This window comes from Pan paniscus, chromosome 1 (genome assembly GCF_029289425.2).
Source record: "Pan paniscus chromosome 1, NHGRI_mPanPan1-v2.0_pri, whole genome shotgun sequence".
Classification (NCBI taxonomy): Eukaryota; Metazoa; Chordata; class Mammalia; order Primates; family Hominidae; genus Pan; species Pan paniscus.
In genome coordinates, this window is record NC_073249.2 from 66499568 (window position 1) to 66514829 (window position 15262).

Genomic DNA, 15262 nt, shown 5'->3' on the forward strand with positions numbered 1-15262 from the left:
AGAATTACAGCTAAAACTAAAGACAGAATATAGTTAGAATATATAACTAGAATTATAGTGTTTATAGTGTGCTTTCTTGTATCCACCACTTTGAGTTAAATATTAATCACACATATAAGGAAACTGAGGCTTAGAGGGATTAATTGGCATAATTAGCATAATATAATAGGTATGTTACAAAACTGGACTTGAACTCAGTCCTGTTGGTGTCATATGGGCTTTTCCTCTCATAAGGTGCTTTCTAGCATATCACAGCTAACCCAGAGGTTGGGGTCCGGGCTGGTCTGGCCTAGAATTCCTGAAGGGATTTGTACCACTAAGTAGAAGCCTCAGGTTGCAGAGGTCCTCAAGCACTTCAAGGTGGAGACTCTGGTGTGAGTGGGAGGCTGTGAGCTCCATGCAAACCTCTGGGTCTTCATGAGGAACCAAGAGTCTTCCAACCTGGGTGTCCAGAGTGGCTCTGGACTTTTTTTTTTTTTTTTTTTTTTTTTTTTTTTTTTTTTTGAGATGGAGTCTTGCGCTGTTGCCCGGCTGGAGTGCAGTGACATGATCTCGGCTCACTGCAACCTCTGCCTCCCGGGTTCAAGAGATTCTTGTGCCTCGGCCTCCTGAGTAGCTGGGATTACAGGCACCCACCACCACATCCAGCTAATATTTGTATTTTTAGTAGAGATGGGGTTTCACCATGTTGGCCAGGCTGGTCTTGAACTCACAACCTCAGGTGATCCACCCACCTCAGCTTCCCAAAGTGCTGGGACTGCAGGTGTGAGCCACCATTCCCGACCCCATTCTGGACTTTATAAACAAAGTTAGGGTAAACAAACTCCTGAGTTCTGGGCACCAAGGTCAGCCTGGGACTGAGGGGTGAGTCTGTGGGGCAGGCCAGCTCCTCTAGAACTGAACTTGCCTCTAAAATATAACATGTGCAAAGATTTGAAAGAAACGCTGGGCAAGAGGACCAGTCTGCACATTCATGCTTTGATCTGCAGCAGGCCTCAGGAATGCTCCACTATAGCTGCTGCTTTGAAGCTGTCTTGTTAGGAGAACTGTTGACTGTTACCTTTCTACACATCAATTACGCTGACTTCCTGAGAGAGTCTCTTAAACTACTTTACAGCCCACTCCCCTTCCCACTTGAGTTTGCTTAGGCTTACTCTCGAGTCATTTATTACTCTCCTACAACAGGTTTGGAAGCCACTTCCCTGCCTCCCTGCCTTGGGATTGGGCATAGGATGTGGCCCCGTGTTACATCCTTTTCCGCGTAGGAATGTAAACCTGACCTTTTTCACTTCTCCCACCCAGCTTTAACCCAGCTCTGTCTTCCAGAGCCTGGCTACAGGGTAAACCTGTCTTAAGGCCTTTGACAGAGGAAGAAAGGCCCAGGGTGCTCACAGGCCAGTTTGGTCAGAGAACCAAAGTAACATCATGATATGAACTGCCATTGTCCCTGCTTAGATGGCAAGCAAGCGCATACGTACACAGGCATGCACAGACACAGCCTGCCTGGGGTGGAGTCCTACCTCGACACTTGTCTGCTGGGTTGGGAGCCAATGGGTCCCCGAAGTAGCCTGCTTTGCACTGGTCGCAGTAGATGCCGGCTGTGTTGTGGATACACTTCAAACACCTGCCTGTCAGCTGGTCACAATTCCCAGAGGCACTGGGGTCCACATTGTTGTTGCATTGACAGGGCTGACAAGGCCTCACTGGGCCATGTTCACCAAAGGGGTCCCCAAAGTAGCCATCAGCACAGAGCTCACAGCGGGCACCTGGGAAGGAACAAATGACCAAGCCTAGGTCGACATCCATCAGGAGGAAGACCAGACGCAGAGGCCTAAAGTTGCGAGTCACCCTCTAGAAGAGCCAGAGAAATGTGCTTCCCTAGGGACCCCAGAACAAAGCCCTCAGGAGCAGGCATGCAAGGCAGGGCTGGCCCTCTCTCTCCATGCCCACTGCAGGTTGCAGAACACAGCAGCGCCACTAGGAGGCTTAACTAGCTGGCTGGGAAAAAGCAGGCAGCTCCACAGAAGTAGTAAGGTTTTGAGCAATACCCCCAAAACTGCTGCTGAAGAATCCATTCTTCTTTCAGATTGACCAGCAGAAGGATGTGACATTTAAGAAGTCACTAAGTTTTCCCTCTTTATCTTAGTTCATTAAGAAACAAACCATGTGCTTGGTCTGAAAATGTCATCTTCTAATGACAAACCTCTCAAAACAGCTTTAGGTGTTTTCTCCCATAATTGCACTCTGCTCTTGCTTAATCCACTTCACCTCTTGGGCATCGCAATATCTTATCTTTAAGATATTATCTTTAGAGTGAGCACATTTGGGTGAACCCGAAGTCATTATAATTTCCTAGGAATTCCTCGGAATGGAAGCTATTTGCACACATTCATGGCATCAGGACAGGAAGAGGCAGGTGGCAGAGCAGACCCATGGCCTTACCGGTGACCCCGGGAGGGCAGTTATTGCACACCACCTCCTCCGTCTCCGGCATCACTGAGCAGCTGAACCCGTTATGACAGGGACATGGCTTGCAGCTGCGGGGGTCGTGCGGATCGTTGTAGAAACCAATTGGGCAGTCAGCACACTCAATGTCAGGATTCTCATCCCCTGAATAACAATCTCCTGGGGGTAGGAGAAGAGTGGAGGGGCAGAGAAGTGAGAAGGGTCAGACAATACATTTCCTTCAACATGGGTCAGAGTGTAGAATGTCAAAGCCTTCCTTTCTGAAGCCTTCCCCAAAGTGCCTGAGCACTGGCATTCACCCCTCCCATAGAACCAAATCTAAACATGGCCAAGACCCTGAATCTCACCCTCACTCCCCTATGCAAAGTAGACACTCACTTCTTTTGCTATCCATAACTTAACACTGTTCCCCATGTTCTCTGTGGCCTGACACCATTTGTCGGCACATTCATTTAGACCCGGACTTGTCTTTGATCTCCCCACACAATTCTTGCAACTCGACACCAACTCTTCTACCCAGCACTGAACCATGACGACAATTTCCTGTAACCTGGCACCTTTCTCACAACTTTGTGGCATTTCCACAGTGAATAGGATTGAGTGTAATAAGGCACCATGTCCATCTTCCCTGACTCCAGTTCTGCTCTCCTTAATCCTTTCCCACCTCTGATGTGAGTTCAGCCATGGTCTTTCTTACACAGCTCTCTCTCTTCCACATGACACCCTAGCCACCTGGTCCAAGTGTCATTTCACTCACCTGTGTCTGGATCACAGGCCCCTCCCCCTTGACAGTTACAAGGAATACAGGTGCCAAAAGGCCCCAGTCTCGCTGAATCTCTCTTGTAGCCAGAAGCACAATCCTGGCAGAATTGCCCCTTGTACCCAACAGGACATATACACTGTTCAACCCAGGGTGCTGGGGCTCCAGAGACAGGGCGGGCTGAAATCAGGGTCACATTGTCAATGTACCCAGTACCTGCAATCGAGAGAACAGGTTAGAAGTTGCAAGTGGTACAGTCTAAAGATCTCAAGTCAGATCTCTCTTGGGATTTTATTTTTCTTAACTCCCTAACAAAGACAGGTGGTGTTCATATATCATGCCATGTAGAGAGGTATAGCAGTCTCCCACTGTGACTGAGCACACAGGCTCTGGGGTCAGAAAACCCAGGGCTTAAATTCTGAATCCACCCTCACTAGCTGTGTAAATTGGGCAAGTCACTTAGCCTCTCCATGACTGTGTTTCATCAACTATAGACAAGAAGTAACGGTGGTATTTATCTCTTATGTCCGTTGTGAAAATTAAATTAGATAATTCATATATTATAATCTATCTGGCATACAGTAAGAGTCAATACATTGTTACACCTTTCTGCTTCCGACTTTATTTACTGCATCAGTGACATGGAAATGGTGCATGCTAGCCACGCTTCCTTTTTAGGTGAGTGAGTGCAGAAAAGCTTAAGGAACTCTTGTTAAATAATTCCAGTTGAGATTAGGAGGACCCAACATGTGAAATTCAAAAAAAAAAAAAAAGGAATTAATAGAATACATGATGACTCAGACAGGCTAGCATGGAGTATAATCTCAAAAGGAAAAGCTGCTCAAGGAATAAATAAGACTGTGTTGTAGGTGCCATTTCCTAGCTAAGGAAATGTGTCCATTTATTGTAGATTATCTTTCTCACTTAATCATCTTTAATAAAAATTCAGTGGCCCTTTTAGCAAGATAGCATCATTTACTCTTCATTGGTGCTGGGTGCTGACATCTTTTTAGAGAAACATTTCTTCTAAAAAAGCTTCTGGAATATAAAAATTCAGATTGAATCAGTGATTCTAAGTCAGGATCATCAAGTAACTTATCTACTTGTTTGGAGACTGCCGCCACCTTAGAGAGCTGAATCAAATTAAACTAACACCTAAGAAGAAAGAAATTAATTTCTCGTAGCCACTTACTGTATTCTCCATATGTAGCTCGGATGCGGAGGGCTGTGAGATTCCGCAGTAACCTTCGATACTCAAAGTAACTCAGCTGGGGGCTCCAATTACTGCTTGGATGCTCATTTAACCTGCATAATTTAAAATCAAGAGCTTTAAAAATCCGATTCTTACCACAATCCTACCTGTTATAAATTATACCTGAGGATACGGGAACAGCTAAGCCCCTTCCCAGTCCTGCTTAGAAGGGGGCACAGGACTGAGAGCCACCTTTTCATAGGCATGTACTTGGACCTTCCTCACTCCATGGGGAAGACAAACCCCAGAGGAAGTGATGGAGGGCATCCCAGTGTGGGAAGTCCAGATCCAGGGGTGACATCACCTGAAACCATGATGATCGCAAGTTCTCAGACACCACTTTCTATTCTTGGCCACCCATAAGCTAGTATTAGGAACATCTCCACGTTCCAGAAGTTCTGATTCTCAAGAGCTACTATTCTTTTTTTAAAAAAAAAATTCATTTATTTGTTATCTGAGCACATTTTACTTACTTTTTTCAAAAATCAGTTTCCACTTTTACATTGTCCACACTTAATACTTTTTAATTTGGCATCATTTTGGCTCACTGTAACATATCACCAGCCCCTGTGCTGTTCTTCTAAATTTTGTTTTGTTTTTTACTGAAGTATCTCATCCAGGAACAACCCTACCCACCTTCGTTTCATTCACTGATTTGTTAAATAAAAGTTGACTGTGCACTTGGTTTGGGCTAGAAGCTATGTCAGGCTGGAGGACACAAAGACAACAGGGAGAGGTGATCACATCAAGCCAGGGGAGTCAGGTGGGTAGACACAGTTATAATACAATGCCATGAATGCTATAACAGATGCATGCACAGAGTACCATGGAAAAACAAAGTGACTGTAACTTTAGCTGGGATTCTGAGAAGGCTAATACAAAGGAAGAACATGTAAGCTGAATCTCAAAGAGTAAGTTCACAAAGCCTGGAAGGTGGGAACGAGTATTCCAGGCAGGAGAGCTGTGTGTGTGTGTGTGTGTGTATCATTAGAACACGTATACTTGGATATTTGATCAATTCTTTGTTTGTGTTCTGTGGGTCTTCTTTTCCCTATTGCCATTACCCCTGCCTTGGGTTAGGCACCTAACCACTCTCAATTGGGCCACTCTGAATGTGTTCTGATGGTCCAGTTAAGGACCCGACCCAAACTATCATCTATATGGTGCCTGTAGTTGCACCTAGCCTTCACACCTGACGATCACACTTCTTGACTTAACAATCTCTCAATGGCTCTGCATCGTCTTTCCAGCATGGACAAGATCTAAGCTCCTTGACATGACATACAAGGCCCAACATGATGGGTCCTTTTCCAACCTTTGCAAATGTATCTACCCATCTTCCTTATGCATGCTGTATTCCAGCCATAAATATTGCTTGCCAGTTCTCCCCTATATTATGCCTTTCTGCATCCCCACATATATTCACATGTGAAGGTTGCCCTTCTCTGACTTTTCTCCCTGGAAAAGCCCTGTGGACCTTTCCATTCTTAGACCACACATTGCCTCCTCCTGAAGGTTTCCCTGACTCCTCCAGGCAGAATCGGGCACTTTCCAAGACCCCATGAACATGCACCACCCCTAAAGCAATTATCCTACTGTATTATGCTTGCTTTTTGACATGTTATACATCGTACTAGACCATGAGCTCTTGGAAGGCAAAGACCATGTTCCATCTTTATTTCCCAGCCTCCAGTGCACTACTGAGCACTTAGTAGGCACAGCTCCCTTCCCCAACCTCTCTGCAAACACCATGCAGAATCCCTATTCTACAGGATACTGTGCAATCCCTGTAGACACACACAAAGCCATCCATAAAGTCACTCCCACCTCTTTCTCCTACCTCACTTCTGACTGCACTCCTATCGCCAACTTCATGCTTCACTCGTGCTCAACCACCTGGAATTTTCTAAATGCACAAACCTTCTTCAAGCATTGCATTTCCTCTGCCTTGTTAACCTTTCCTCCCTTCTCTTTCCTTAGAGGGCTGCCTTTCACATTTGTCATGTGGTCCTGGGAAGCTTTCCTTCATCATTCCAGTGTGGGTCAGTCATGCCTCCTTTATGTGCTCAGAACTTCTGTGTCCACCTTGCCTATTTCTGTCCCTTGACAAACTGCACTGTAATTATCTATTCATTTTTCTCTCCCATTAGCCTGTCAGCTGCTTGAGGGAAGGAATCATGTCCTTTCTCAGCACATAGCAACCTTCATGGTACGTAAAAGGTGCTCAGAAAGGCTTGTTGAACAAATGAATGATGATTGAATGAATAAAGAACAAACTTGAACTTCAATCATAGTTTGCTCTAATTGACCTACTTATGGTCTCTCTTTTTACCTGAATGTGTAAGTCTTGGTGAGCCCACAAGGCAGTGTCTTGCCAAGTGGCATCAAGGGAGCTGTGATCCGTAGACCAGCACCTTCCAGAATCACATCATGGGCAGATGGGTGTCTGCCTCCTCTGTCCACACGGTAGTCAAAGGACAGGCTTTGCCCATAGCTCACCTGTTGATTCCCAAGAAATTTGGCTGTGAAACAGAGTTTTAAAAGATTGAGATCAGTTGTGAAACTGGAGAGGCAAACACATGCAAGTTTGCACTGGTGTCGGCAATTTCTGTTGAAGTCCTGTGTCATGCTGCCCCAAAACTCCTTGCTAGGAGAGTCAGGACCTGGTACTGGACATGGCTATGACACTTTGGGCTATGAAGGAGAGTTAGTTACTGAAATGATAAGAGGGCCTTGTTATAAGACAATTCCATCTATTAGGTGATTCATGATGTGGCCCTTATGACAGACTGTTTTGTAAAAATCCCAGGCCTATCAGCATAGCACAACTTGTTACATAATGCTTTAGTTGACAGAATGCCTTCACAAATATCATCACATTTGCTGGCAATAATTCTGGGAGGCAGACATTAATATTCCCATTTAACAGTAGAGAAAACTGAAGTTCAGAGAAGTTAAGAGAACAACTTGCCCAAGAATCACATATGAGCTAAGGAAACGAACTGGGATCGGAATTCTAGCCAGCGCTTTTCCACCAAGGCACGTACCACTGATTGATTTTTTTTTTTTTAACTTACAGGTATTTGAAGTTTTAAGAAATTCTTTGTTTTTGCTTTCCACCTGCTTCTCAATAGACCCATAGGTTTGGCCACAGTCCTTGGTTTCTTGCCTTGGTGGTAAACGTAGAAACTTCCCATTTGATTAAAGGAGGTAGCTCACCCAGGGTCTGACCTCTGGGACACCACATTCTGCTCTGTTGGGCCATTCCTTAGTGACTCTCAAATCAGGCTTAGCCCCCATCTCTCTTCTGGGGTTGCACTACCTGGAGATGCTGCTACCCTGAATGCAAAGTTATATGGTTTCCACAATTTCTAACTCAATTTCTCTATCCTGACTTCCTAGTCCTATAAGCTGGCCTCTATAGGAGACATTATTCCTCACATACCAGGAGCCACAAAATAGACAGGGTCTAGTCGTTGGGCTGAGCTAAACACATCTTGATGGCGCTGCGACCATTGGAGCTTTGCAGGAGACCCATTTCGTTGGACAGCCTTCCAGCCATCAACATCTGGAACACAAACATAATCAGTCTGCATTGGACAAGCCCTCATCATCTATTAAGTTAAACAAGGAAAGATTTGCTTGCCAACAAGTCCTAGTGGTGAGTAGAAAGTGGGGTTTTCTCAATATTTCTGCATTTGTAAATGGTCCTTAAAATTCTGCATGTATCTCTCTATGTGGCTCTCAACTTCACGTGCTCCCACCCCGCAGCTGCTATGATTTCTCATCTTTGAGTCTGACTCGTGATAAGATAGCAGGTTTTCTTCTGCCTGTAATTTGCATTTTTTTGTATTTATATAAACAAGCTCTCACCTTAATGAAGTGAGAGGGTCCAGTCTTTTCATTTTTTTTTCATTTGTTTTTTTTTTAAGATGGAGTCTCGCTCTGTCACCCAGGCTGGAGTGCAGTGGCGCGATCTCGGCTCACTGCAAGCTCCGCCTCCCGGGTTCACGCCATTCTCCTGCCTCAGCCTCCCAAGTAGCTGGGACTACAGGTGCCCGCCACTACGCCCGGCTAATTTTTTTGTATTTAGTAGGGACGGGGTTTCACCATGTTAGCCAGGATGGTCTCGATCTCCTGACCTCGTGATCCACCTGTCTCGGCCTCCCAAAGTGCTGGGATTACAGGTGTGAGCCACCACGCTTGGCCCGGGTCCAGTCTTTTCAAAGGGAAACTCAGACTTAGTGTTGAAATAATATCAGTTTCCAATATTTTTATAGTGTTCTGTAGCTTGGGAACTAATTTCACATAAATCAGCTCATTTATTATATGTGAAAACAGCATTATTAGTGAACGTGAATTCCAGGAAGACTCATACACTCTCCAAACCAAATGAATGATTCCTTCGTGGTTTTGAAACAGATGGGGATGGAAAATTCAGGGAAATAAAAATCTACTCTCTTTTTTAGTTATTCTTTTAAGTTATATTCACTAGTATGAGTGAACTATTTTCAGCCTATGACTTTTTCAAGACATCAGGATATGCCTGAGTGCCCTGACAAAATAATGTACATTAAATACTATAAGAGAATTTCTAAAGAGAATCCATCCTGTGAATGCGGAGGTGGTTGTCTCTAAACACAAAGCCCTGTACAACATTAAACTAAAACCTAGAAAATAGAAGGCTTTACCTTGATGAAAGGTAGAGGTGATCTTATGGACACTGTATTCTGCAGAGCTGCGGCAGCTGGCTGAATGCCCATAGCAGAAACACTGGGTACAGCCCTCAGGGTTCCCCCCATCCAGATTATAGTAACCTGATCGACACCTGCAGTGGCATTGTAGAAATCAGGATATTATAGGTTATTTTTTATTCTATAGAAAAAATATGATGAATGAGTCAGCCTCTCTACCTTCTCTTCCATTTGGCCCTATTAATTTTCAGAGGAGGGAAATACCAGATTTCGCATATCAGTCCGACCCCCAGACCACCAGATGGACAATCACGACCCCCCTAAATGAGACAGCATAAGAAACATTCACTTTCTGTTCCTTTGTAGAACAGAGCCACATTTGTCTTGGTGGTCTGGCATCTGAGTAGTTGGCCAGTCCTTGGTAGGAAATTGAGTGGTGGTCAGATGAGCAGAATGGGTGTGGGCAGGGCTATGCAATGCTGCCCTGTCCTGGAGCTACTGTTTAATGGGGACAAAGACTGGGAGGTGGGGACCAGGAAAGGTGAGGCTCCTGCCTCAGCACCACTCAGCTGTATTGACCCCCTCCCCAAGACCACTTAGGTGTTGATCCCCATCTCTGACTCTTGTACCTGAGCTCTGGCTCACTGGGGAAAAGGGCAGGTGAGGATATGACAAAGAAAAAGGATGGCTAAGACACTCTCCAAAAGCCAGGTGTAGGCTTGCATTCCACCTCTGCTTCCAGCTCAATCCCTCCAGTGGCTTCTATAAGAACCACGACTAACAGGCGCATCTTCGATGCTGGAGTCACAGAGAAGAGGGCAGGGGAAGCTGGGGAGGACTTGTTTGTCCTCTGCTCAAGTTAACTACATCCTTCCACATGAAATAATGGGAAATAACGATAGTTTCAATGATTATTTATTTAGCACTTATGTTGTGCCAGGCACCTTGTGTGTGCTCTCTCATTTAACCTCCCTCCAACCCTATGAGGAATTGCTATTTCCAATTTTCTTAGATGAGGAGACTAAGGCCAAGAGGTTAAGAAACTCTTGACATATAGCAGGTACGTAGCTGAGGCAAGATTGAAATTCATGTACATCTGTCTCCAAATCATGTAGTCTAAGCCACTGCACCACATGTTGGGGGGAATGTTCTGAGTACAGTATCACAGAAAAGCAGGGTAGCTGTGAAGAGCAGGTGCTTCAGAGAACAGTTGTAACTAAACAAGCTTTGTTTTTTCTCTAAGAGCAAGAGTTAAAAGAATTATTATGGTTTCTATGGAGAAGAAACCTGCCGATTAAAAGAGCTTAAAAAAACAAGGAAGGATGGGAGGGGAGGAGTGGGGAGGGAAGACAAAAGAAGGGAAAGGAAGGGAATTAGGCAAAACTAAATGATTGTGTTTAGGAACACACTGGGGTCATAAATTATGAAGCAAAGAAAGAAAGCGATTACCATAAAAGTCAGAATAGAGGTCACTTCTAGGGAGGAGGGGGGCATTGTCACTGGGACGCAGTTTTAGCAGAGGTCTATTTCTTACCATTGGTGGTGATGACATTTCTTTTATGTGGCATTCTATTTCTTTCTTTTATTTTGAAATTAAAAAGGCTTTCGACAAGTGACTTCCCTTTTAACACTTAAACTTTATGTCCCTGCCTTCACCTCAGCTGCCAGAAACCCCTGAAAACACAAGCTAGGAGTGTATTTGACATTTCCTCTGTGCAGGTATAAGTGACTGGCAGGGTGCCAAAGAACTGCTTTCTTACTTTTAAGGAAATGAGGAGGAAGCCTTTGCTTCTGACGCCAGCCTCACAGCCCTCTGCTCAACAGCCTCTGGGAGGGAAGAGTTTAAAGCCAGAGCACAGTTGTACTTAAGGCACGTCCTGCACTGGCAGCTTGGGGGGATGGTGCCTCACTGCTCTACCTCCTCCAGTGTGGCTTGGCCCAAAGGGCTCTTACCTCCTCCCAGCCCCATGCCCATTCATGTGTGTGCATGTAACTGCCATCCTATCCCCAGGGCAGTGCCTTTTCTGTACACAATGGGTATATATGGCCATATGCTGTGATAGGCCCTCTTACAAGAATTTTCGCAGCATGTTTAATTAGTCCAGGCCTTTCCTGCAACCAGCCTGAGTCCCAGGATCTCACTATTGATTACTGCCTCATACAGAGCACCTGGGATTTGGAGCCAGCTGGTGGGAGGAATCTCTGGGGTCCTGTGCCTCTCCCAAAGTCGAAACAAAGAGAGGGGGCCCAGAGCAGAGTATGGAGTCCAGTGAGATTTGGGTGCTCAGTGTGTGTGTGTGTTTTTGCTGTTGTTGTTGTAAAAGCTTAGTTTTTGAGGACAGAGAGCAGGAAGAAGGTCATCAACATTTGTCAAGTATCCCTTTTCCATAATTACACTCGGAGGATTAATTCTCATGCTAGTTGGCAAGGGACTCTCTGCTGTTTGTAGGGCCACAGTTCACACAGACCTATCACAGCGTTCTCCAGTGACAGCTGGCTTGCAGACACAGCGGCCCGCGTCACAGGGCCCTGCGATGCCAGCTGGGTCACAGTCACACTTGGAGTCTCTGGGAAAGAAGAAAAAGAAAATTAGGGACATGCTTCCAAATGCTTCACAACTATGCACATAAAAATCAACTGCTCATGAGCAAACATCACGAAGCTGGGCAGTCCTTCTTCGATGAGGCTTCTCCTAGCCATCCTCGCCCGCGCGGACCTCTCTCACACACTTAAGGACTCACTTGCCTACACCAGTGCTGCTCAGAGTGTACTTGGTGGGTAGCAGCTGGGCCGAGAACTGTCTGCCACTCCTAAAGAGAGCAGGGGTTTGTGCCAGAATGTAAACCAAGTTCATCACTCAACTGTTTAGTTTACTTTGGTTCACTGTTTGGCTCAGTTTACATTTTTTAAAAAAATTATCATTTGTTTCCCTATTGTTTAATTAAATGATGTCTGCTTTTTATCATGATTAATTCCACCTACCTGCTATTTTATTCCATTCAGTTCTTTCTGTTGGTAATTCCTCAATTGAGATATAATTCATATGCCATGCAATTCACCCATTTAAAATGTACAATCCAATGGTTCTTAGCTGATTCTCAGAGTTGTACAGCCATCACCATCAATATTAATTTTAGAACATTTTGATCATTCTGGAAAGAAATCCTGTGCCCTTTAGCAGTTGTGTCCCCCACCCTGCCACATCTCTTCCCTCCAGTCCCACTTCCAGCCCTCGGCAGCCATCAGTCTACTTTCTGTCTCTCCAGACTTGCCTATTCTAGACACTTCCTATCAATGGAATTATACCATATGTGGTCTTTCGTGACTGGCTTCTTTCACTTAGCATGATGCTTTTGAGGTTCATCTATGTCATAGTATGTGTCAGTACATAAATTCTTTTTGGTGACAGAATACATATATTCTTTTTGGTTACTGTTTTCACTTTTCAGCTATTATGAGTAATGTTGCTGTGAATGTGTGTGTACAAGTTTTTGTGCAGATATCTACCTTCTCATTTCTCTTGGGTGTATACCTAGGAGTGGAATGGCTGGGATTGCTGGGTTTAATAGACTTTTGTTTGTTTGTTTGTTTGTGGCAAGATTTTCTCAATGAAGGTATCAGAGCTTTCACTGAATTCTGGCACAATCTCCCTATCTCATCCATCCCTGCTTCAGTCACCCACTTTGCACGCAATCATGTGTTTTATCTCATTGCTCAAAAACCAAGTTTATTGTCTCTTCTCTACTGATCTGTTCCTCCTCTGCCTGCCCTATGACCCCACCCAAATCCTGCACAAACCTGGAGCACACTTGACCCCTCCCTCTCCCTCACATTCCTCATCCAGTCACATGCCAAGTCTAGCAATGCTTATGGCTGGAATTTCTTTGCCAATCTTTATCTTTGAATTCTCATGGCCTCCTTCCTTCTTAGCTCCCTCTCTACTGCTTATCTGGACCATCTGACAAACACGTATTCAGCATCTACTGGGTGCTCAGAACCGGGGATGCTAAGAGAAATAGGAACAGTCCCCATTCCATAGGAGTCCTATGCCAGGTCAGGTGTGTGGATCGCAAGGGCAGCAGGCACAGGGCCAGCTGCAGATGCACTGGACATCCTCAAGGTGCCTCTTCCCACTCCAGGCATGGGGACACAGAAGCAAACAAGACAGAGCCACAGGGGGCTTACATTTTAGTGGGAGAAATGGACAAACATGAATAGAAAATAAGATATGGAGTGAAACAGCAGAGTGAGAACACAGAGGGGTGGGACTGCTGCAGGAAGGCCTCTGTGAGGAGATAGTGGGGTGGGGATGGAGCAGGAGGCGCTGCACGGCTTCGGGGAAGGCAGAGCTCTCCAGGATGTGCCAAGGCCACATGCACTTGGCTCTTTGAAGAAGGGAAGGAAGGCTATTGTGGCTTCCCTGCGGAGTGCAGGGAGCAGGGAGGAAAGTGGCGAGAAACCAAGCAGGCACCTAGGCTGAGGGTGGAGAGGGAGGAGGACCTTGCAGGACCTTGATAAGTTTTATCTCATTCTGAATTGGGGCGGGGAGGCGGAGCTAACAGAGGGTTATGTTTTAAAAGGGTTACAAAGGAGGAGTGGGGCAGGGGTGATCTCTGAAGACCATCTGAAAGGGTCAGGGAAGGCCGGACCAGAACAAATGCCAAGAGAGTATGAGAACTTGGGACCTTGACAACTGGGACAATGCAGTATGGCTGGAGGGCAGCTCCTGTCCCAGCAAGGAGCCAGCAAAGTGGGCAATGGGACGCGCCTCCTCTGTGGGAGCCTTGCTAGCCAATGCCCAATGCTTCACTGCCAAGCCCCTGCCAAGCCATCCCAACACCTGCCAGCTCCGCATCTCTGCAGATTGGTTATGTGACATTTAATGCATGCTCATCTTCCAAAAAATATCCGAGCAGGGATACAGGATATTCCAAACTAAAAGGGATCAAGATTATGCAGAACAGTTCCACCCAAATTCACTGGGGCCAAAATGGGTCCCAGGTTACTTGAAGGACTTGTTGCCTCCCTTCCAGTTCATCTAGAGGGAAGCAATTGCCAGAGAAAAGGACATAGGCTCTGGACCCAAAACTCTGAGCTTAAGTATTAGGTCCAGCCTCACCAGTAACATCAGGCACCTTAACCTCATATGATTTAAGTTTCTTATCTTTGAAATGCATATAATGATAATCCCAACCTCTTAGGGGTATCGTGAGGATTAAAGTAGATAGCCCCCATGATGTACTCTCAAAGCAGTGTTTGGCACAGGGTAGGGGCTCAGTAAATACAAGTGTTTGCTAAGGTTTATATAATTGTCATCACTGAGTTAGTGACAGCCATGGTGGGATGCAAATACTCACGGCAGTCTCTGGTCTTGGGTGCACCCCGCATCCGTGAGCATGTGGAAGCCTGGCAGACATCGGTCGCATCTGGCTCCTGTCACACCTGGTTTACAGCTGCACCGTCCGGAGTTGTCACATCGAGCACTAAGAGAACCTGAAACCCACAAGGTAGGGGAAAGGAAAGAAGAAGAGGAAATATTTTAATGTATGCGGCATTGGAAGCCACTATCACCCTATGGGTGCTCCGTAAACACGAAGTAAGAAGCACCATCTGCTGCTTTTAACAGTCACTTCACATCGTCTGCGTATCACCGGGGATGGTGCTGACAGCTGAGGATGTCTTCCTCAGGGAGAGGAATTTAATTACTCATAAAAGCATTTGTCTTTGTCTGCTCTGATTGTGACAGTAGGTAGCATATTGCTCACTGCTTTTTAAAAGAAGTCCATCAAATCTTTAAGATCTCAAGGAAAATTTGTGAATGAGCACATTGGCCTCCTAGAAGAGAGTTTGTATCTGAAAGTGAGCAGCATTCTCCCTTATCCCTGGCAGGCAAAGCCATCTTTTAAGGGTCAGTGCTTATATGGTATGATTTTTAAGAGCATAAAAAGGGCTATTAATCAAAACTATCCACCTGCCAGGAGTGCTGGAGAGTGTCCCCTGTGGTACGCCCCCCAGTGAGATGTACCCTGTGTGCCTTACTTAGGGGACTGTACTTGTCTTATGATTCTACTTTTTACAGATATGCTCCTA

At 45.5% G+C, this 15262-nt stretch overlaps 1 protein-coding gene across 3 annotated transcripts in view; it reads right to left on the bottom strand.

The window, feature by feature from the left end:
- LAMC2 (laminin subunit gamma 2) overlaps positions 1-15262 on the bottom strand; it is an 80021-nt gene that overhangs the window by 14436 nt on the left and 50323 nt on the right. For all 3 annotated transcript variants that reach the window (XM_055110686.2, XM_034942141.3, XM_008968584.5), the window contains 9 exons: positions 14530-14665; positions 11641-11739; positions 9170-9306; positions 7924-8046; positions 6811-7000; positions 4419-4531; positions 3224-3442; positions 2443-2625; positions 1521-1766 (listed from right to left, as the gene is read on the bottom strand). In XM_055110686.2, the coding sequence (XP_054966661.1) occupies positions 1521-1766; positions 2443-2625; positions 3224-3442; positions 4419-4531; positions 6811-7000; positions 7924-8046; positions 9170-9306; positions 11641-11739; positions 14530-14665 (1446 nt within the window). The remainder of the gene's footprint in view (positions 1-1520; positions 1767-2442; positions 2626-3223; positions 3443-4418; positions 4532-6810; positions 7001-7923; positions 8047-9169; positions 9307-11640; positions 11740-14529; positions 14666-15262) is intronic.